The sequence below is a fragment of the Nymphaea colorata genome, chromosome 7 (genome assembly GCF_008831285.2).
Source record: "Nymphaea colorata isolate Beijing-Zhang1983 chromosome 7, ASM883128v2, whole genome shotgun sequence".
Classification (NCBI taxonomy): domain Eukaryota; kingdom Viridiplantae; phylum Streptophyta; class Magnoliopsida; order Nymphaeales; family Nymphaeaceae; genus Nymphaea; species Nymphaea colorata.
Window position 1 is genome coordinate 6,606,653 of NC_045144.1, and position 24,306 is coordinate 6,630,958.

Genomic DNA, 24,306 nt, shown 5'->3' on the forward strand with positions numbered 1-24,306 from the left:
TGATTCAGTTGAGAGAGAGAGACCGAGATTTTATTTCCTGTGAAAATCTAGGGCCATTGGAGTGTCAATTTCCTAAGAAAATCTAGGGCAATTCTTATGGTTGTGCTAGTTTTTTGTCAAGAGTAATTTCTGACACGGTCGCACATTTTACTGGATATTTCACTTCACTCACTAACTGTTTAACAATAATTCTGAAATAATTCGACAGGTTTCCATGTCCCCTTTTTTATAAACTTGGAAAAAAACATTTCGGGCTGAGAAACTTTGTCATTAGCCTTAGACATAAACCCTCAATGTCATTTCCCCTTAATATGCTTAATTATCTTAAATAAGTTGAAGCAACAGGTAGAGGTTCTTTGTTTCGAACTTCTATGAGATAAATTCTTTATATTGTAAAAAAAGGCATCAATGTGCAAGTTGAAGTATAATGTAAGCACTACACTGAAAACATGCCTAAACCATTCCATTCGAATGGGTGGACAGAAAGGGAGGGGTGAATATAAAGGGTTTAGATTTTATTTCGACTGAACCCATCGTTCACTTAAAAAACCACGTTCAAATCATAATGGCTTTTTTTCAAATATATGAAAAGTAGGCAGGGCCAAGGTAGGTAGCACGAATGGTCCTACCACGATTAAAATCAAAGGGATTATTAACGAGCATTTCATCATAATCGGACTCAAGCATCAAATGGAACAATAGCCACTAATTAGTAATCTGAATCCAGTTAATTGAAAATCCGTGATTTGCATGCATTTCATTTCACGTTTTGTCCACTTGGCTAAAGAATTAAGCTTTAAGATGTTCAAGTTGAAGAAGTATTCAATACATGCGTCATCAAAAGGCCTAATTGTTCTCAGCTTCCAATCAGAAAAGAGAAAAACTTGACATGCGCTTGAGTCGGGTCAAACTTTGGTAAACAAATCCTCCAATTGGGTCTTAGTTTTGAATTCAAAAACCAAATTAGTCGCATAATTTTGTAAGATATGTAGGTAAGTAGCGTTTCCAGTGTTCAAAGGGACTTAAAAATGATGTTCATTTGAAATTTGAGAAAAAGAGAGAGAGTGAGAATAGTACCTACTAGAATCGAACGAATGATGCGCTCGACATGTGTCGAGATAAAAAGAGACAAGAGACATGATTGGAGCAACAACAGACATGACTAATATGAGTCTATTTTTTGTAACTTTTAAGTCAATTTAAAAATATTTAAAGCCATTTTACATTCTAAAAAAACAAAAGATAAGCCAATGCAAGTCAAGATGTAATAAAAAGTCAATATAGCATTGCCACTGATTTTGATGACATGGTATTGACCAGGTTGTGAGCTTTGTTGACCAGCTAGGTCATTGCCAACTGCAGAGTAGGGCAGGGTTTGAGTTTCCTACCAGGCAATGGACTAAGTTGGGCACATGGTCTTCGCCCTCTGGCTAGCAATCTCCCTAGCCAATGAAAATATAGATTGGCTAGGATGGCCGCCCTAGCTTTGGCCCTAGTAGTGACTATAAAATTTTATATTTTTAAGGGGATCAATATATAAAGGAAAAAAAATGTTAAGGAATATCAACATAAAAATAAGAAGTTTAAGTAGCCCACACCTAACTCTGTCCTTGGTAAATGGGAAGACCGGCTAACCATTGATCCCATTTGTTTGATCGGAAAGAATGGACATTACTTCGGGTGGCGAATGTAGGTGTGGGTAGTTGCCTACACAGATCCACAAAAATTTCACATTTTTCATATTGATAGTTTGGGAAAATTTTATTAATTTAGTGTTTGCATCCCAAAGTTGTTTTTTTTTTTTTTTTTTAGAGTGGTTCATAAAAGTAAGGTTTTGTTTTGAACGGAAAGAGAAAGAGATTCTCCAATCGGTATAAAGATTGAGCATTTACAAAAGGTAACTAAACCAGAGGCTATGCTTATTTTAGATGCATTGCATTTTTGCCTAATTTTTTTTTTACATTCTAAATGCAGTGTGAAGCTTGTAAAAGATGTTGAAAATTTGAGGATGAGAAAATTTTGAAGTATCATTTGAGAGAATAATCCATCTTTATTTGAAAGATTTTTAAATCAATAAATCTTTGAAAATATCATTTGAATTTTTTTTAAAAATGATGTGGCTATTTTGAAGATTTCTTTTGAAATCAATTTAGTGTTTTCCTAGGATCTTAAGTAGAGAGTAGTAGTCCTTGTGATCATTCATGAATTCCATGAGTGAATGTAAATGTATGAATGCATTGATTATTTATGCTTGAAAAATAAATGGTTTATTCATACTATAAACATTCATATAAAAGCATTCTTGCCATCACATACATTTAGATTTCTTACATTACTTGCATATTTTGTCATAAGGCAACTAAATTACTGAATTGTCGTAAAAATGATTGAAATTACTGAGATTATGTTTGAATGAGTGCAGTATAATTTTTTGGAAAAATTTGAAGTGATAACATATATTCATGCCTCTCAAAAATAAAAAATTTTATAACTAGTGCCCCTTTGCGAGGAATTTGTGCCCTTCTTACTAAGTATGTCAATCTCTTCTAGTGATGCCAACGGGTAGGATTCAAATTAGAATATACCTTTAACCATATCTGCTTTTTTGGATACTCACATATCCAAATTCAGATATGAATAAAGAAGTTAGAGAAGCCATATCTGAACCTGAAATCCGATTTCACAATCTAAATTTGATCTAAATGTAATTTTTACATTCATATCCAAATGCAAATCTAAATTTTGAATTAGCCAATTTTTGAAATGTAAGAGCATTACATATAAAATATTTATTTAAAACTAAATCTGATCAGAATCTGATTGGCTATTTATATACTTCCGAATATGATCAGATGTCATTTCTTAAATCTAAACCCGATCTGATTTTTTAATGAGAATTAATTTTTTTTTTAATATCTGACTTTTTCGGAACGGTTCGGTTTTATACCTGATCAAAACAGAATACATCAACATCCCTAAACTCCTCGAAGCTCCCTTATATAATTTAAGATTTTTTTGCAAATCCTCTGCAGCTGTCTTGGGTTGCCCAATTAATGCATTTTAAAGCGTGATATGAAACTAATAAATGAGTCTCTCGATAGTGACCTGGGTTCGGTCCAGAGAAGCCCATTCAGTGACTGGATCTCATGACACGTTTGATTGTCCGGAGAACCTTAAATTTATTAGATATTTTTACCAACAATCAAACACATGATAAGGTTCCTCTACAGCCACGCATCTTCTTAGACTTGGAAAAATACGTTTATAAAAACTAGTGTTAGGAAAAACACGCTTTAGTTTAGGTTGTTTTTCTGAAAAACGGAGATTTGTCTATGATCCGAATTTTGAAGTTATGTGATCCATTCAATTTTACGTAGTATAAGGACATGATTAAATCCAAAAAATAGTTAATTTAATATATTTTCTTCATCAATTTATTGTTGAGATCATACCCGTAAGTTGAATTGCAAAAAAAGCACTTTAATAGTTTTATTCAATCCTTCTGGTTTTTGTCTGTGACCTATTAATCTGGGACCTATGTATATATTCGAGGCTTTCAGATCTCCAGAGAGAACCTGGAATGATTATTTTTTAGATTCTTACAAAATGTGACGGATGCATTAAGTTCTCCCCAAAGAACCCGAAGCTATTACTTTTTAGATTCTTGCAAAATCGAATTAATCTATAATTAGAGAAATTATTTGCTTAGCTTTTAAAACATGAAATCATATTCATTCAGTTCATTTTATGGAAAAAAAAAACTACAAACAAGTTGAAATAATTTCCTTTCTTTAAAGAAGGATGTGTGACGTGCACATTGTACATTGTATGGACACATATTTTCTCACATTATATGTCACATTAATTCGCGCCAGTTGCTGTCTTCACATCCTTGAAAACGAGAGCTCACGGTCGAGAGAGTTTCTATACATAGACGGACCACTGCCCATCATGAACTCTTGGGCCAAGGGAAACGGCCAATAACTCTTCTTTAATCAGTCCACATCATTTCTTTAGAATATTCTTTGGTTGGACCGTGCGGACTCACGCGGTTAGAGAGCTAACAGAGCCGAAGCTTTTAACCAACCTTTTATTCGAGGCCCGCTCACATGAACAGGGGCACTAAAAAAAAATCATTATAGGGGCCAAATTATATTTACAAATTTTTAACAAGAATTAAAATATTAATTTTTTATTTTTTTATTTTATGTAGGTTACACTGAAAAAATTTGAACAAGTGAATTCTGAACTCAAATCTGATTTGGTTTAGATGAGCTAAATATGAAACTTATGTCTGTCCGCCTATGCATGAAACAATATTTAACTGTTTCTATGGTGAGAAAACCTCTACGGGTACTCGAACATCTCACTTGTCGAAGATTGGATATGTTCAATATCTGAAAAAATATCAAACAAAGTAGCGGACAAGATCCCAAGATCCAGGTACAGGCCAAAACACTATCCTCTCTCTGGCCACACAAAAGTCTGAGTACAATATAAGTTCATGTTTGGATATTGTAAATTATATATGCCTTTAAATATTGACATTGAGTCTTGATAGTTGATACCGAAGATCTAAATGGGGTGTTTTGAGTTGGGATGAAGTTTGATAAAGTCTAGATTTCACACACAGCCATCAAAAAACAAGAATAAGGGCAATGTATTACTTGCATGATATTAGGGATATTAATGGATCAGATTCGAATCGGCATATCTATTTTTTCGGATATGCATATATTTGAATTCAAATTCAAATAATGAAAAGGCATATCTGAATCTCAATCCAAAATCTGATTTCACAATCCAAATCGGAATTTTAAACTAAATTTGTCTATTTTCAAAATGTAAGAGCATTGAATATGGGATAATTGTTTAAAAATAAATCCAAACTGGATTCATACCTGAATCCAAATGGATATTTATGCATGTCTGGATCTGTATATGAATTCAAATCCAATAAAATATCATTTCTTAAATCCGAATCTGATCTGATTTATTAATCGGATATTAATTTTTTTTCGTATCCGTTTTTTTTTTAAATGAGTCAGTTACATATCTGATCTGGCCAGGCATGACTGGTTGTGGCTGGCCATCCCTAGCTAGGCGTGTCCGGCCTTGGCTTGGCCGGGAATGGCCAGTAATCGCCGGCCGTGGATTTGCCGAGCATGGCCAGTCGTGGTCGGCGTGGATTGGCCGGGTGTGCCTTGTGCAGGCAGAGATGGGCATGGCCGGTCATAGCTGCCGTGCTCTCCACCAACACAACAGGTGCAGTTGAATCATCAACCAACACAACAGCCCAGATTAGATCAATAGGTGTTTAATAAATTTGTTGCACAAACCAAAACTAATAAAACTATGCAGAGATCAAAATGAATGAAACAGAACAGAGAACAAAACAAGAGTATACCAGTCTTTCAAATCCATTTAGAAAATAGATTGAACCACCTTATTGCTTCACTCTAATTGGTTTACCTCCATATTCGCATCCCCAATTTTTTTTTTTCTTTTTGGAGCACTGTGAAAACCAAAATCAGAGTTAAAACGAGTTCGAAGTCGCTTAAAATAAAGTCGACCATTTGTTGGAATATATATATATATATATATATATATGTATATATATATATATATATATATATGTATATATATATATATATATATATATATATAATGATCATAATAATAACAAAATAATACTTTTATTATTTTACAAACAGCCCCTATTTGTTTTACATCAAATATTAACTTGTTTTTTAAAAACAATTTTTTTTTTTTGCAACCGCACTTGCTAAAACAAGTCAACAATCAATTGAACATAAATCGAAGTTAAAACGAGTTTGAAGTCGATTAAAATAAAGTCGACCACCCCCTCCCCCCCCCCCCCCCCCACACACACAATTATAGATAATGATCATAATAATAAGAAAGTAATAGTTTTATTATTTTACAGACAGCCCATATTTATTTTATATCAAATATTAATTTTTTTTTTGAGCGACCGCACATGCCATGCGAGGCTGATCGCTCTCAGCACGTTTTTGGGCGTTGATGAGGCGCAACCCCCATTTTCCTTCAAAAATCGATCGTTAGAAGGCGATTTTGAACGTCTTTAGGAGGGAATTAGCGGTCCCTACACCTCAAAAGAGTATTTGCAGTTCTAATGGCCAATCATACTTAGCCAAAGCCCATTCTTCAAAAATTTTTTTTTTGATGTATTTGAAATTCACATGAAAATGTTGTGAAATTCAAAAAAATTCAAATTTTAAGTTTTGGAACGAAAACTCCCTATAAAAACCTCCATAATCATTCCTCTTGGGCATGAGCTAGCCTCATGGAGAAACTTTAAGGCATGAACTCGTTTTAAATCCTTTTAAGATAAAAAACACAGTCCTTGGGCACAAAGATTAATCATTAAAGGTATGGCACGAACATGGTATAATAACAGCTTATATTATGTAAAAATAGGTGCAGTTGAATCAACAACCAACACAACAGCCCAGATTAGATCAATAGGTGTATAAACAATTTGTTGCTCAAACCAAAACTAATGAAACAAGCAACAAGTGCGTGAGATATGTATAGATCAAAATGAATGAAACAGAACAAAGAACAAAACAAAAGTATACCAGTCTTTCAAATCCATTTAGAAAATAGATTGAACCACCTTATTGCTTCACTCTAATCGCCTTACCTTTCCGGTGTTGTGGTGGTATGTGCAACCATGTTCATGTCTTCAACAATGACATGTTCAGGCATGCGAGATCTAGGCTCAGGCATGGGAGATGGAGGCAAAGCGTTAGGCTCTTCTCTTGTTCCCTCCTCAGACCCTCTGGTCTGAACCCTCCAACTCCTGGTTGGTAGAAGCCCCGTCCATTCAATCTCCATTCCCGTAGGCCTTCCTCCAGCAGTCTCGGTTCCCAGAGGCCTCCTCCACTCAATTGCCTAAAGTTAGAAAATAGCACTAATTCATTTACCAAACCAAGTTACAAACAAGAACAGGGGAAGGCCAAAAACGCCTTCCAAATAGATCGTCCACTTCTTCCTACATAAGTACCGAGAGAGTTGGTAGAGGGAGAAAGAGAATTACCCTCACTAAGTTGCTAATATCATTAAGAGGTATGCGTGATGTGATACATCCTCTGTACTCCCGCCAACAAGTTCTCGTCACCCACCTCTGACCTCTCAGGGTTAGCCCCGCGACCAGCACTATTAGGCTCATGCATCTCTCCACCTAAAGCAAACAAAAAGAAAAAATTAACTGGCATTTAGTCACCCAAAAAAAGTAACCAACAAGATATTGAAAACAAAAATCTCTTTCTACATTTTTTTCTTCTTCTTCTTGTTCCTTGCACCACAAAGCAAAAACTCTTCCATTGATGATGCCAAGCAAACTCGCGTAACCAATGAAATTGAAAAAAAGACGATCACTCCCCCATCCCTCTCTGTGTGTGTGTGTGTGTGTGTCACTTTACATGTTCTTGAACAAAAAAACGAAAATCAACATCAGAATTCATTCGTCGGAAAGTGAAAGGAAAGTCGACGGCTCTCACTTTCTCTCTCTACATGTTCTTCTTCTTCTTCCTCCAGCCTTCAATGAACCCACTCCTTCTTGGTCTTCTGGAGACATGGGACGCTCTTTTCTTCGTCCCCTCTCTTCACCTCCGTGAGAATCAAATATTTGTCCTTCCCTACGTTGTAAGTTCATTTAAGTTCAAATTTTGAAATAATTAGGTGCACTTAGTCACTTTTTGGAAGACCACGTGTGCGGGATACAAGTTTATTCCATCAACAACATGCGACGTAATCAGCATACAAATTTAAGGTGTGTCAAATTTTTATGGCATTTTATAAAATTTTTAGTCTACCCCATGAATTTTATTAACTTTTCAAATTGATGGCTTGTCCTCTTTTAGAAATTACTTTTGCATCCCACTATTTTTTTATAAATTTTGGAAACAGTGTTAATCATTTATAAAACACGGTCGTGGCTGGCCATCCCTAGCTAGGCATGCCCGGCCTTCGCCTGGCCGGAAATGGCCAGTTAAGGCCGGGCATGACCAGTTATGATCGGCGTGGATTGGCCGGGTGTGCCTTGGGTGGGCAGGGATGGGCATGGCCGGTCGTACCTGCCGTGGCCTCCACCTACTTAGACTTCAAAGTAAAAAAATCGATAAACGCATAACGTTTCAATCAAATTAGTAGACAAATGGTTGCTTGTAATCCTTTTAATAGAAAAAACACGTAGTCCTTTGGGGCGCAGATTAATCATTAAAGGTATCGCACAAATAGAGTATAATAACGGCCTATATTATGTAAAAATAGGTGCAGTTGAATCATCAACCAACACAACAGCCCAGATTAGATCAATAGGTGTTTAATCAGTTTGTTGCACAAGCCCAAAGAAATGAAATAAATAACAAGTGCGTCAGATATGGAGAGGTCAAAATGAATGAAGCGGAACAGAGAACAAAACAAGAGCATACCAGTCTTTCAAATCCATTCAGAAAATGGATTGATCCACCTTATTGCTTCACTCTAATCACCTTACCTCCACGTTTGCATCCCCAATTTTTTTTTTTTTTTTTCGTTCTGGAGCACTCTAAAAACAAAATCAGAGTTAAAACGACTTCGAAGTCGCTTAAAATAAAGTCGACTATTTGTTTGAATATATATATATATATATATAATGATCATAATAATAACAAAATAATAGTTTTATTACTTTGCAAACAGCCCCCATTTATTTTATATCAAATATTTTTTTTTGTGCGACCGCGTGTGCGTTCGTGCGTCGTCGCAACACGCGACCACGCATGCCACGCGAGGGCAATTGCTCTCAATGTGTTTTTGCGCATTGCGGGGCGCAACCCCCATTTTCCTTTCGAAAATCAACCGTGAGAGGGCGATTTTGAACGTCTTTAGGAAGGCATTAGCCCTGCCTACACCTCAAAAGAGAATTTGCATTTCTAATGGCCAATCTTACTTAGCCAAAGCTCATACTTCAAATTTTTTTTTTTTGAATTACTTAAAATTCACATGAAAGTTTTGAGTTTTGACATGAAAACTCTATATAAAAATCCCCATAATCCTCCCTTTTGGGCTTCTTGGAGAAACTTTAAGGCATGAACTCATTTTAAATCCTTTTAAAAGAAAAAAACGCATAGTCCTCATATGTTTTTTGGTGTTGTGGCAGTTTAAGAAACCCCATTAATGTCTTCAACAACGCCATGTTTAGGCATGTGAAATGGAAGCGGAGCATTCGGCTCCTCTCTTGTCCCCTCCTCAGAACCTCTAGCCTGAGCCCTCCTCCTCTTGGTTAGCAGAAGCCTCATGCCTTCAGTCCCCATTCCTGTAGGCCTAATCCCAGCAGTGCCGGTTCCCATAGGCCGCCTCCCCTTAGTTTGAAAAGATGCTGATTCCGGTCGCCCTTTCACTCTCCATAAGTACCGAGGAGCATATAGAGCGAGAAAGAGACAGAGATAGAGAATTACCCTCACTAATTTGCTGATATCATTAAGAGGAATGCATGGATAGGACGACGACAAGAGTCTCCTCCATACTCCTACCAGCAAGTTTTCGTCATGCACCTCCGACCTCTCACGGTTAGCACCGCTACCAGCATTACCAGGCTCTTGCATCTCTTCAACGACCCAGTCCCTTGAAAAACAGTCGCCAACGACTTATTGAAAACGAAAAGCTCTTTCTACCTTTTCTTCTTCTTCTTCCTTGCATCAACAAGCAAAAACTCTTCTATGATGATGCCAAGCAAGCTCGTGTAATGAATGAGAATGAAAAAACAGACGATCCGTCCATCAAAAGAGGATTTGGAGTCCTAATGGCCAATCTCACTTAGCCAAAGCTCATTCTTCAAAAAAAATTTTTTTTTTTGAATTATTTGAAATTCACATGACAATGTTGTGAAATTGAAAGGAAAATCAAATTTTGAGTTTTGAAATGAAAACTCCCTATAAAAACCCCCATAATCCTACCTTTTGGGCATGAGCTAGACTTTTGATTTAAGATGCCTTCTCTCTCTCTTTACCTATTTGATCCTGGCCTTGCTCAAAAAAGGAAAAGTCGGCATTAGGATTCAGTCCTTTGATCTCTCTCTCTCTCCTACCTGTTCTTCTTCTTCTTCTTCCTCATGCCTTCGATGAACCCACTCCTTCTTCCTCTCCTGGAGATCCGGGGATTCTTCTTTCTCCCTCCCCTCTCTTCACCTTGGTCAGAATCAAATATTTTTCTTCTAAGTTCAAATTTTGAAATAATTAGATGCACTATTTTCTTATAAATTTTGAAAACAACGTTAATCTTTTATATACCTGTCGACCGCCACATATTTTCTTCTTTTTAGGATTAATGTTACTTAAACTTCGTTATTTTATCAATTTTGAACCTTAATTGCTTAAAAATTGCCAACTTGGATGGAGAATGACCTTTGTACTTAATTTAGGTACTGTTAATTTCAGGTGTGTCAAATTGCTATGTATTGAAAAATAGATTGCAAGGGTACGCACAAAAGCCAGACATCTTAACTCCTGCCCATGAAATAGTAAAGGATGGACCTTGTCATGAACTATTATTTAAATCAACTGTTCTAGCGAATGGTATGAGATATATTTCATTACTCAGTTTTTTTTAATGGTAAAGCAACAAAAGTTGCTTTACTAGAAATAATGAAGTCTGGCGATGTGACACAATGCATTCCCAATCCTGCCGTATGCATTACTTTTGTTGTTCGGTGTTTGTATTTAGTTTTGTTAGAAAGATTCTAGAAATTTTCGTCAAAAAGGTGTGCCATGTACTGTGACTTCTTGCTTAATTTGAGGCGCCATTGTTGTTTCCCTACAAAAGCATTAGAATAAATAACTTTTGCTACTTTCACCCTTCATAAGTACTGAGAGAGCAGATAGAGAGAGAAAGAGAGATAATTACCCTCACTAAGTTGTTGATATCATTAAAAGGAATGCATGGATAAGACGACGATAGGAGACTCTTCCGTACTCCCTCTAGCAAGTCCTCGTCATGCACCTCTGACCTCTCGGGGTTAGCACCGCCGCCAGCATTACCGGGCCCTTGCATGTCTCCACCTACATCCAACAAAAAGAAAAAAATGAACCAGCATACAGTCATCGGAAAAACAGTCGCCGACGACTTATTGAAAACAAAAAGCTCTTTCTACCTTTTCTTATTCTTCTTCCTTGCACCAAAAAGCGAAAACCCTTCCATGTTGAGGCAAAGCAAGCTCACGTAATGAATGAAAATGAAAAAACAGACGATCCCTCCATCTCTCTCTTTTTACATGTTCTTCTTCTGCCTTGCACAGAAAAAGGAAAATCAACATCAAAATTCAGTCGCCCGAAATTAATAGGAAAGCCGATTGCTCTCTCCCCCTATCTGTTCTTCTTCTTCCTCCTGTCTTCGACGAACCCAACCCTGCTTCTTCCTACCGGGTGATTTTGAGCGTCTTTAGGAAGACATTAGCCCTGCCTGCACCTCAAAAGATGATTTGCAGTCCTAATGGCCAATCTTACTTAGCCAAAGCTCATTCTTCAAAAAAATTTTTTTTTAGAATTATTTGCAATTCACATGAAAATGTTGTGAAATTAAAAAAGAAATCAAATTTTGAGTTTTGACACGAAAACTCCTTATACAAACCCCCATAATCCTCCCTTTTTGGAATGAGCTAGCCTCTTGAAGAAACTTTAAGGCATGAACTCGTTTTAAATCCTTTTAACAGAAAAAACGCATAATCAAGATTAGGTAAAAATAGGTGCAGTTGAATAATCAACCAACACAATAGCCAAGATTAGATCAATAGGTGTTTAATCAATTTGTTGCACAAACAGAAACTAGTGAAACATATAACAAGTGCATCAGATATGTGGAGATCAAAATGAATGAAACAGTCCAGAGAAGAAAAAAAGAGTATACCAGCCTTTCAATTCATTCAGAAAATGGATTGATCCACCTTATTGCTTCACTCTAATCAACTTTCCTCCACCTCCTCAGATGTTTTCTGGTGTGGTGGCGGTTTAAGCAACCCCATTCAAGTCTCCAACAACGCCATGTTCAAGAATGGCGATGTGGCATAGTGCATTCCCAATCCTGTTGTATGCAGAAAGCAAAATAAGAATTTCAGCATTTTATTAATGAATAATAATTTAAAGAATTTGTGAATTATCGTAACGATAAGCCGTAGAAGATAGAAAGTTGAATCATCAACCAACTGGCCCACATTAGATCAACATGTGCTTAATCAGTTTGTTGCACAAACCCAAACTAATAAAACAAACAACAAGTGCGTTGGATATGAAGAGGTCAAAATGAATGAAGTGGAACAAAGTACAAAACAAGAGTATACCAGTCTTTCAAATCCATTCAGAAAATGGATTGATCCACCTTATTGATTCACTCTAATTGCCCTACCTCCACCTCCTCAGATGTTTTCTGGTGTTGTGGAGGTTTGGACAACCCAAGTCATATATTCAACAATGTCAGGTTTAGGCATGGGAGATGGAGGGGAAACATTCGGCTCCTCTCTAGCTGCCTCCTCAAAACCTCTGGCCTGAGCCCTCCTACTCCTGGTTAGCGGAAGCCTCCTCCCTTCAGTCCCTATTCCCGTAGGCCTCATCCCAGCAGTCTTTGTTCCCACAGTCCTGGTTCCTAGAGGCCTCCTCCCCTCAGTTTCCTGAAGTTTGCAAATAGTGTTGATTCAAGTCGCCCCCTCCACCCTCCATAAATACTGAGGGAGCAGATTTTGTGAGATAGAGAGATAGAAAGAATTACCCTCACTAAGTTGCTGATATCATTAAGAGGAATGCATGGATAGGACAACGACAGGAGTCTCCTCTTACTCCTGCCAGCAAGTTCTCATCACGCACTTCTAACCTCTCACTATTAGCACCACTGCCAGCATTACTGGGCTCCAACATCTGTCCACCTACATCCAACAAAAAGAAAAAAATGAGCCAGCATTCAATCGCCAGAAAAATAGTCGCCGACAACTTATTGAAAACAAAAAGCTCTTTCTATCTTTTCTTCTTCTTCTTCCTTGTACCAAAAAACAAAAACTCTTCCATGATGATGCCAAGTAAGCTAATAAAAAAGGACACGATCTTCACACACACACACTCTCTCTTTACCTATTCTTCTGTCTTGCACAAAAAAAGGAAAATCGGCATTAGAATTCAGTCGCCTGAAATTAATAGGAAAGTCGATCGCTCTCTCTCTCTCTCTCCCTACCTGTTCTTCTTCTTCTTCCTCCTGCCTTCGACGAACCCACTCCTTCTTCCTCCCTGGAGACCAGGGGATGCTTTTTTCTCCCTCCCCTCTCTTCGCCTTGGTCGGAATCAAATATTTTTCCTCTAAGTTCAAATTTTGAAATAATTAGGTGCACTATTTTATTACAAAATTTGAAAACAATGTTAATCCTTTATATACCTGTCGACCGTTCACAAAATCTGAAAACATTGTTTTAGTTCGACCACCCCGTATTTTCATCTTTTTAGGCTTAATGTTACTGAAACTTCGTTATTTTATCCATTTTGAACCTTAATTGCTTGAAGATGCCAACTTGGATGGAGATTGGCCTTTGTGTTTAATCTAGGTACAATTCATTTCAGGTGTGTCAAATTGCTATGTATTCAAAAATAGATTGCAAGAGTACGCACAAAAGGCACACATCTTAACTCCTACCTATCAAACAGTGTAGTAGGGACCTTCTCAAAAACCATTATTTAGATCAACTATTCTAGCGAATGGTCTGAGATATTATTCTTTACCATGTTTTTTTTAATGGTGAAGCACCAAAAGTTGCTTTGATAGAATTATCGCGATGTGGCACAGTACATTCCCAATCCTGTGGTATGCATTACTTTTGCTGTTCGGTGTTTGTATTTAGTTTTGTTAGAAAGATTCTAGAAATTTTCGTCAAAAAGGTTTGCCGTGTATTGTGACTTCTTGCTTAATTTTAGGCACCACTATTGTTTCTCTGCAAAGGCATTAGAATAAATAGCTTTTGCTGATGCATCTTGGTAACCGGAAAGTAAAATAAGAATTTGAGCATTATTTATTAATGAATAATAATTTATAGAATTTGAGAATCATCATAACGATAAGCCACAGAAGAAAGAATATGTCATTAACACAAACCCCATAAAAACCAGGCACCACCTACTTGGACCTTAAAGTCAAAAACTCGACGAACGCATAACATTTTAATCAAATTAGTAGACGAATGGTTGCTTGTAATCCTTTTAAGTGAAAAACGCTTACTCTTTTGGCACGTAGATTAATCATTAAAGGTATCACACTAACAAAGTGCGTTAGATATGCGGAGATCAAAATGAATGGAGTATAACGGAGAACAATTCACAAGAGTATATCAGTCTTTCAAATCCATTCAGAAAATGATTGATCCACCTTATTGCTTCACTCTAATTGTCTTACCTCCACCTCCCTAAATGATTTCGAGTGTTCTCTTGGTTTGAACAACCCTGTTCCAGCATGACCAGTTATCACCGGCCGTGGCTGTGGATTGGCCAGCTAGCCTTGGCCAACCACTGGGTCGTGACCAAGTCCTGGACTCACTGACTGAAATTTTGGATAGCAGCAAATTCTTGGCATGAACCACGTCATTAGAACATTGGATCAGATTTAATTTGATGAGGTAATGTCTTGTTCTTCAAAGCTTTTCCTCCACAAGATTCACAATGCAAACAAATATGAAGAGATTGTTGTGTCTAAAAGCATTTGTACTAACAAGTTGACAGTTTTTATGCATTTTAAAGTGTTTGGTTAAATTATATTATAAGCTTCAAAGATTATCCTTCTAAAAGACATCTCAAGTAGCATAGAAAATGTTTTAAAGGATCATCTTTGAGGTTCATGATAGAATCATAAAACACTCCTTAAGAGTATGAGAATTATCGTAACGATAAGCTACAATAGAAAGAATATGTCATTAGCACCAACACCATAAAAACCAGGCACCACCTACTTAGACCACAAAGTAAAAAAATCGACGAATGCATAACATTTTATTCAAATTAGTAGATGAATGTTTGCTTGTAATCCTTTTAAGAAAAAAAGGCATACTCCTTGGGCGCACATATTAAACATTAAAGTTATCGCACCAACAAACTTAGACAACGGCCCACATTATGTAAAAATAGGTGCAGTTGAATCATCAACCAACACAACAGCCCAGATTAGATCAACATGTGTTTAATCAATTTATTGCACAAACCAAAACTAATGAAACAAACAATAAGTGCGTCGAACATGCAGAGATCAAAATGAATGGAGCAAAACAAGGAACAAAACAAGAGGATATCAGTCTTTCAAATCCATTCAGAAAATGGATTGATCTACCTTATTGCTTCGCTCTGATTGCCTTACCTCTACCTCCACAGATGTTTTCTATTGTTTTGGCGGTTTGAACAACCCTCTTCCAGCATGGCCAGTTATCGCCGGCCATGGCCGTGGATTGGCCAGCTGGCCGTGGCCAACCGCCGGGCTGTGACCAAGTCCTGGCCTCACTGACTAGAGTTTTGCATAGCAGCAAATTCTTGGAATGAACCACGTCATAGAAATTTGGATCACATTTAAATTGATGTGGTAATGGCTTGTTCTTCAAAGCTTTTCCTCCACAAGATTTCACAATGCAAACAAATCTGAAGAGATTGTTGTGTCTAAAAGCATTTGTACCACCAAGTTGACAGTTTTTATGCACTTAAAGTGTTTGGTTAAATTAGATTATGAGCTTCAAAGATTATCCTTCTAAAAGACATCTCATACTGCATAGAAATTGTTTTAAAGCATCATCTTTGAAGCTCATACTTAGATCAGACTACCCATTAGCAACCAACTTCAGGAAGCACCTGAGCCGATGGATGAGGTGTACTTGAATTTGCTTGACTGGAGCAGCAAAAATGTTTTGGAAATTGCTCTCGAGCATTCCCTCTATCTCTGGGATGCATCAGAAGGTGCTGCTTGTTCCAAGCTCATGTCAGTTGAGGACAATAGCCCTGTTACAAGCGTTAGTTGGGCTCCTAATGGTCCTATTATAATGTTTACATGCTTTTTGATATACTAACAATACTTTCATGAAACTTTACAGCTGAGAGCTCTGCGTGGTGGCGATCAATCACAAGTTGGTTTTCTTGCGCGAAATTCTCACGTCCTATTATAATGTTTACATTCTTTTTGATATACTAACAATACTTTTATGAAACTTTACAGCTGAGAGCTCTGCGTGGTGGCGATCAATCACAAGTTGGTTTTCTTGCGCGAAATTCTCACTTTCTTACAACTGGAGATATGGATGGTTTAATTTTTAATAATGATGTGTGCATTCCATCACACATGGTTGAAGAATACAAAGGACATGAACTAGAAGTTTGTGGATTAAAGTGGTTGAGCTCAGGCCGACAATTAGCCAGTGGAGGTGATGACAAACTTTTGCACATTTGGGATCGGACAATGGCATCAGAGCAAAATGGCAAGCAGCATCAGTGGCTACACAAGCTGGATGATCATATAGGTACAGTGAAAGCATTAGCCTGGTGTCCATTCCAGAGGAACCTACTTGCGTCAGGGGGTGGTAATCTCGACTGTTGCATTAAGTTTTGGAATACTTGTACTGCGTGTTGCTTGAACTCCATGGATACTGGTTCACAAGTTTGTGCCCTCTTGTGGAGTAAAACCGATGGGGAGTTTCTCAGTTTACATGAGATTGATTGGATCGAGGGTGATAGTGTGAGAGAGTTGATATTGTGGAAATATCCGTCGATGGTTATGATGGCAGAGCTAGTTGGTCATACTTCCACGGCTCCATTCATGGCTCAGGTAGGAAAGTGTTCAGTTTTAGTACTGTACCAGATGGAAAAACCTTTAGATCTACTGCTAACCTGGTTTCTTTTGTTTCCTAAAATTTTCAGAGTCCAGATGGGTGCAGAGTAGCACCTGCCTTTGGAGGAGATCAAACATTGCGAATCTGGAACGTGTTTGGAAAACCTGAAACAAAGAAAAAATTGGTTAAATTACTAGGAGTTAGGTGCCTATCTACCTCTAATACAGTGCAAATGTGACATGATTTATTCTTTAAATGCATCAACATAATCTAGTCCGTGGCAGAGAGACATCTACTGAGATGGTTTCAGAAGAAGCAAAAAGCGTTCTATTTGAGGATGATGTTGATGGATAATGGTTTGTGTGAACGCGACTATCTTTTGTCCCATTATCCAGACGAACTCAGGTCTTCAGTTGTTATAATCACAGTGTCCAGAAGTGAAGGATCAAGGAAAAGACAAAACTTGCTCTTCATATGCATTTATTGTTGGGATGTGGAGCAAAGGTATCTAATAATCTATAAGCAGCACCAAATGGAGCAGAAGTTTCATGTTTGATGTTTATCTCAAGAAAACTAAAGGCCCTGTGTTTCACATAGGTTGAGGGTGTTGGTGGACAGTAATTGCAAATTGCATTGTCTTTGGGCACATTTGGGGATAGAATAGAATAATTTCAATGGTGCACATTCCTTCTGGCAAGTTCATATCCATCAGTTTCTAGAATATGCTTGCACGGTATTTTCCTGCACCAATTTCCTTTTTACATGTTCATAAATGACAAAGCCATTTTCGTAAATTTAAGCACCCAAACACATCCATTGTACTAAGGGTCTGGACAAATTTGATTCTTGTGAATCTTAGTAGTCGTTTGGCAATGGGCACAATTGGGCAGATTCATTAACCAAACGAAGTTTCAATTTAGAGAACTTTACCAGTGTTTGATTGGTCATCTACTTTAACGGTAATTTTATAAGGATTGAAAAGTGACTTGGTTGTGTGAGGTTCATTCTTAAACGTTGAATTCTATCAGTATAGGACATAAAGACCTTGTCTAAGTGCATCCTAATTTTGGCTAATGCCAAGTTTCCATGAGAAAGTAGAGGAGGAAAAAGTCATTGACTAGTCATAGTTTGGGGAGGAAAGCGCATCACCCAACCATTTGATTAAGACTAGTGAACAACAAGATGTGTATATATATATATAACATGGATTGAATGAACCCTGCCCCACGTTAGAAAAATTCAGGTCCAACCAGTCGTATAGATACTTTTATACAACATATTTAGTTAATTACAATAACTTTTTTTATAGTATACCTTAGCTATAACATAAATCGACCGGAAAAAGACATGGATAAGATTTTCATCATAAGATTCTCAAATCAATTGTGTCATTCCTTTTAGTTTTATTCATTACTTGCCATTAAAACACCACCATGTCGCCACGAGTCAAGTTCCATTGAAAAAACGAACTCGTTTAATTTAAGGAGTCGAGCCTAAAATTTTTTATTACAAGTGAAAAGTTACCATAATTGCCTTTTTTTGAGGCTGGCAGCCCACACATCTCAGTGGATAGTTTTTTATACCTGGCTACGCTAAGCGCCAGCTGAACCTTGCTTGATCTTAGCCGAACCGAGTTTGACCTCTTTAAACTCGAGCCGAGGCGAGCTAAAGCTTAAGCTCAAGTTGTGGCCTATGTCACTCGAGCCGAGTTCGAGCTAGCTTAGGTTCGGGTTGTGAACAGCGCTAGTCCCATCACCTTAGAAAGAGAGGAAAGTAACATGTAGGCCTGGGCAACGGGCCGGCCCGTTTACATTAAGAATATATATATTTTAATTTTTTTGTTTTAAAAATATATATTTAGTATTATTAAATATATTTTATATTTTAAAAAATTATTTTGTAATTAAAAAATTAATTTTTAAATTCAAATGGGCCGAGCCGAGACCTGGGCTATCAGGCCGGGCCGAGACCTGGGCTATCGGGCTGGCCCGGCCCCATGCCCAACCTTAGTAACATGGGGCATGTTCGTTTCTTTGGCTCAATTTTAACTTTCTCTGAAGAATTTGCTTTTGAAAAGCAGTAGCCATCTTCCTGCCTTCGCTTGAATGGCAACATCGTCCAAGCTTGGGATAGTCTCTTAGCAAGAATTAAATGTGAATGGTACAAAAGCACACTTATAATTTTCCTTTTTCTCGTTTTTTCCCTTTTGGTAGGTAGCCCCTAATTACTAGCTCATGCAAAGAGAAACCTCGGGTATTGAACTCCTACCTCCTTTCAACTTTTTAAAAACCAATAATCTTAATTAAGATTTCCTTTGTAAAAGAACCTTTTAAATAGAGGAATATTTTGTTGCCAACAAAAATAGAGAAAAATCAGATATTCTCAATTTCACAGGACTTTTAATTTGAAAGATGCCATGGTTGTACCGTTTAAATGAGAATAATATCCTTTGAAATGTGTGGACAAGATTATCTCTCTCTCTCTCTCTCTCTCATGTTCCACTTTGTAGACGGTCTCCAACTTTAGCTGGGTTTTGGTGCTCCATACTGTCATTGGGTAGGTATAATACTGTCTTCCGGTGTTTGATGGACTCCGTTCTCGGCCCCATGGATTGGACTTGTGATCCTAATTCTTGTAACATTGGGAAGCTTGGATTGGTGATCAGACAAAAACCAAAAGATGTTAGATGCTATAGAATCGGCAGAATAGGAATTGTCAAGCTGGTGATCCAGAGAATTGTCTGATGCAATGGTTCAGCTGATTCGTTTGTGAATGAGGCAAATAAAAAAAAAATCTTATAAAAGATAAATGGATATATATATATATAATTAAAAATAAGAAAATTCTTCAAACTATTTAAAATTAATTAAAAAATGTACACATGGCAGTCTGGGGTCAGCCACCGAATCAAATTGATTTAACCTGATTCAATTCAAATCAGCTGAATCTGTAACATTGGATAAACCCTATAGCAGTTTGCCATTGGGACATCCATATCCATATCCATATCCTGCAGGGCCTAGGGTCAGCGTCCAAGTGCATATTTTAGTTCAAAGGTGTTGTTTGTTGGACTTACTAATACTTGATTTTCAAAGCAAATCTATTCGAAAACAAAATTATAAACAAGGCCATGTCCTCAAAAATGTTTCTTGAAAGAGATTAACGAACTTTAGGTCGGAGCTAATTAGATGCTTAGTTTGTTCGACCCTGCAATCAAAGGGAGGCATATCTTAAACATTTTTACAACCCTTGGTTTCCAAATACACTCTTTAGCTCACTATTGGATTAATCGGCCGCGGGCTGAAACACCAAATGAGGCTTACAAGGCACTCAACACCAATACTGACAAGACTAATTACAATACCAATACCAATAATTTTTTTTGTATCATAGAAAATTTTAGTGAACCTGTTCCATATGTGGTTGACCTGATTCAAGTTGAAAATAGTTCAGGCATGGCTTAATCAGGGTTTATGGTTTTTGTATCACAGCAAATTTCGCTGAACCTGGCATCTTCGTATGTTGTTGACCTGATTCAAGCTATTTGCATCTACCCTTGTCAGATTACACCAAGAGAAACATTTAGAGTATTGAAATCTTCATTCACTTTCGTTTTGTTCGTTACGAATACCTAAATTTTATGACTACATCTCACCAAAATCAAGTCCGACGACAATACACGTCTCCTGGGATGTTGTTTAAATACAAACGTGAACTATTCCTGTCCTAATATTGCAAACCCTGTTACCAGATCGGACCCCTTCCCCCGCCTCAAACTGTAGGCGTTTAAAGGATTAATCTTAGTCTGATGGATTTAATATAAGATTTAGGTGATCAACGTAAAAAATAGTTTTTAGAGCTAAGCATCGGGCCATGTACCTGCTGGGCTTTCGGGCACTTGGCTCAGGTTGGTCTGGGCCAACGGCGAGCCAGGCTCGGGAGATGAAAAATGGGGTCAGCCAGCCTGAGAAGATAATATATAGATATTTTTTATTAAAAATATATGTTTTTTATATTAAATTTATATATTTTTTATTATAACCAGTCAGGTCAGGTCAGTGGAGTTCGAGAGAAACTAGAATCCAGCCTGATTGTAGGGAAGGGTCTTTAGCCCTTTAGGTTTGTTTTCAAAAATTCAAGTTTGGACCCAAGTTAGGAATCGAATCCAGTAAATTGTGGAACATCGGACCCGATTCCGAATTGTTCACGTCCCTACTTCCAACTGTTTACATATTTGCTGTTTACATATTTGCTGCGAGTGGATGGTAAGATCCAAAGCTGGATCCACAAAAAGGCAACCACCACAAATTTACCAGAAGGAAATCCGTGGCCGGAAGATCAAATCTAAACCTCAAGTTGCCGGGAAACTACTGGCCGTTTATCTTGTTGTTGGGACCATCTGCCATAAAATTTATACTTTTGGGTAAAAGATATTGTATGTTTTCAAGAAGTTTTGGATACTTACAAAGGTATCAAGTTGATGGTTTATTACTCCTGATACAAATTATGGCTCAGAATTGGAACCAGCCTTAACAGGATCGGCCTTTCAATTGATTGGAAACAAATAGGTGGCAAACCGATTCAATTCCTTCAAAAGTGATAAAGTTAATATGTATTATTTTCAAAATCTTTTAAGAACATCATTATTTTAATGACCTTTTACAAGTTTAAAGTTTATGCTTTCAAAAAATAAATTTGTCAATATAAAGTTTTCGCTGGTTCAACCAAAATCGCTGAATCGGCAGCTTGGCTGATTTGATTTCAAATAAAATTGTCCCCTTTTCAGGTTATTAGCGGATAATTAGTTTTGGTTTTGTCACCTAAACACACAGTCTAAGTTTTAAAAACTAACAAATGGTTTTTGGAGGGTCTCATCCAAATACAACTGAAAAGTTGTAATTAGAAGTCCACTCTATTCTTTCAAAGGAGAAAGGACGACGTCGTCCGTGTCTGTTACCCATGGAGTGTGAACTAGGATAAAAGGTTGCCTTGCCCATTCATGCAAGCAGATTATTCACATAATTAGTCATCATCAAATTAACAAATGGAAAATAAACTTGGGGTTCTGTTATTTTATGGGCAATAAACTATTAAAATATTAATAATTATTGAATTCCAAAACAATGAGATGATCAACAAGAGCAAGATCGGAACGAACACTGCAATCAATTTCGTCAGTCTAAGATTCCATCCCTACCAACTTCATAACCTTCGCCAATCAAGCAATAGTATTATAATAATAATAATAATAATAATAGAAACCACGTCAAGGAAATCAAACTCTAAACAAGTTCTTACTAATATTAATTTACATTTGGCTCGAACGTCATAAACATCTGACCGTTCCAGCTATAGGATAAATCCTTTTACTCGGTTTGGTGGCAGATTCAAAGACGCACGTACGTACGCCAGGTCTCAGCTTTAAATGTTTATTCGATATTGAAGTTTTTTTATTATAAAAATTTAATTTATTTTTTTTTTTTTTTTGCTATAAACATCCATGTGGGTTCCAAGCTCTTGCGCTATTTTTTTAATTACTAATTTTCCATAACATAATGGATGCCGCATCCTAATTGGCTAATGCAGTAATAACATCTGCAGTGGGTGTCACAGATGTTGAAGGAGAGGCAACTAAGTGAAAATGCCAACCATTTAAAAAGAAGTGGTGTACTCAATCATACCACATTCAACATACAAGAATGTCCAGATTGGCAATGCATATGATTTTCCTTCATGAATATCTTGTTCAAAATATTTCCATTATTTTGCAAACCAACACTAATAATCAAACTGCACACATCGACTACTTTCTGATTATTTTGTGTAAATGCGCTCTGCGGTCACTAAGCCCCTACGATACGTGATGAGACTCACCTATACATATTATTGCTGCTATTACTGGAGAAGAAGAAGCCAAATGTAATGGGCCCAATAAATATGAATTTCCATTCACTCTCCCCATAATTCATGCATGGTTAATGCACTAAGGGCTGTGTCACATGAACGTGTATGCTTGAATCGAATATTTGATTGGACATCTATAATTAATAAGGCGTGGAGTTGGCGATATTTGATAGTTTTGATTTGATTGCCTATCTATTCAGTTAGATCTGATAAACAAACTCAGATCCAAAATCTAATCAAATCTGAAAATAGTATGCAATTTCATAACTAAATTCCTTGAAGCTTTTGCTCGAAGTGAAATCCAATGAAAATTGCATATGTTCATTAGTGCTTATCATATGGGGTTGGGGTAGGTATTAGTTATAAGTCAATCTTTTAGTAGCGGCATTAGTTATAAAATTTTTAAGGGGCACCAACATGCAATTGAAGAAAATTCCCCTGAAATATCAATCTAAAACTAGAAATTTCTTGTGGGAGCAATGTGCCCACACAATGAATAAGAAAAGACTCACAAGTTATTTGGACAAAGGTTGAGTTTCTCCATTTCGCAACATCAGAAGAAGCATAATATTTGTGAACACTTAAACACCTTAATTGTGAATCCTGAACACCCTAACTTTAAGGAACCATCGATAAGCAAAAGCTCCTCCGAAGCAGAGCAGATGTGATATATGCAGACGTTTTCTCAGTTAATTTTGTTTCTTTTTTTTTTATCAACCTTCTATCTGCTTATTATCCCACTGTTCCTTTCTTTGTTTGCTGTTTTGATGTTCATTGTCCTGTGAGTGGTTTGTCTTCCCATGTCTTTATTTTCTCCTTGGGGACAGGAGGAGCAAATGCACATAACCATCTCTGTTGAAAAAGATGGTGCTAACTTAGAAAGATCAGGAAACGCTGTTGATAACCTTTAATCGGACGGCACCTGAACCATTCGTGGGTTAGAAAAACCCGATCAGTTGGATAAGGGACACAAGCTAGACTCATTAAAATTAATTATTAACGTATTTTTTTGGGTACCATTTAACCTTATAGATATTATCTTGATAGTGATTCGATGAGAAACATATATTTAACTAGTCATTTTTTATTTTAAAAATTGTTTTTTAAGAATAAAAAAGCAAACGACTCTTATAACATCAAAATTTGACTGTGGAAAAGATTATTTCTTTTTACCAAAATAACATGAATTAGTATTTATAAACATATTAACAAGGTCAACATTTTGTTTGAAACACTTTTTAACACAAATTTTAGATGTCTAGTTTTTTTACCTTGCCCAAGTAATTTGGTGTTTACCAATCTCTCGAGATTGGTAAACACCAAATCAAATTACCAATAACTAAAAGGGTGTATCGGTGGAGAGAGCCATTTGCCATTTCTTGTATGAAATGTTACAGTTGCTGACCCCGATGATACTTTTATAGTGGATCGGATTTCATTCGGATTGGACGCACCCATTAAAACGTAGAAATGAGCAAATACATATCGTTAACCAGGAAGTTTGCTTTTAGGGATGGAAAGAAATCAGCCACTAGGAGCACTGGCACATT

General features: G+C 36.9%; 1 protein-coding gene and 1 pseudogene across 1 annotated transcript; one reads left to right on the top strand and one right to left on the bottom strand.

Annotated features, from left to right (window-relative positions):
* Nucleotides 1-6,684: 6,684 nt before the first annotated feature.
* LOC126410247 (uncharacterized) lies at nt 6,685-10,991 on the bottom strand. The gene is made up of 4 exons (XM_050078840.1): nt 10,933-10,991; nt 9,489-9,722; nt 7,085-7,228; nt 6,685-6,939 (listed from the first exon to the last, which is right to left on the bottom strand). The coding sequence occupies exons 2-4, from the start codon at nt 9,633-9,635 to the stop codon at nt 6,685-6,687; spliced, it is 546 nt and encodes a 181-aa protein (XP_049934797.1). The 5' UTR covers nt 9,636-9,722; nt 10,933-10,991.
* Nucleotides 10,992-15,476: 4,485 nt separating this feature from the next.
* Nucleotides 15,477-17,090, top strand: LOC116257702 (cell division cycle 20.2, cofactor of APC complex-like; annotated as a pseudogene).
* Nucleotides 17,091-24,306: the final 7,216 nt, after the last annotated feature.

Coding starts and splice junctions, on each gene's coding strand:
- LOC126410247 (XM_050078840.1), bottom strand. CDS start 9,635: ATGCAAGAGCCTGGTAATGCTGGTAGCGGTGCTAACCGTGAGAGGTCG. Junction 7,229..9,488: donor ATATCAGCAAATTAGTGAGG/GTAATTCTCTAT, acceptor TGTTTGCTTTAG/GTGGAGAGATGCATGAGCCT. Junction 6,940..7,084: donor ATATTAGCAACTTAGTGAGG/GTAATTCTCTTT, acceptor TTCTAACTTTAG/GCAATTGAGTGGAGGAGGCC.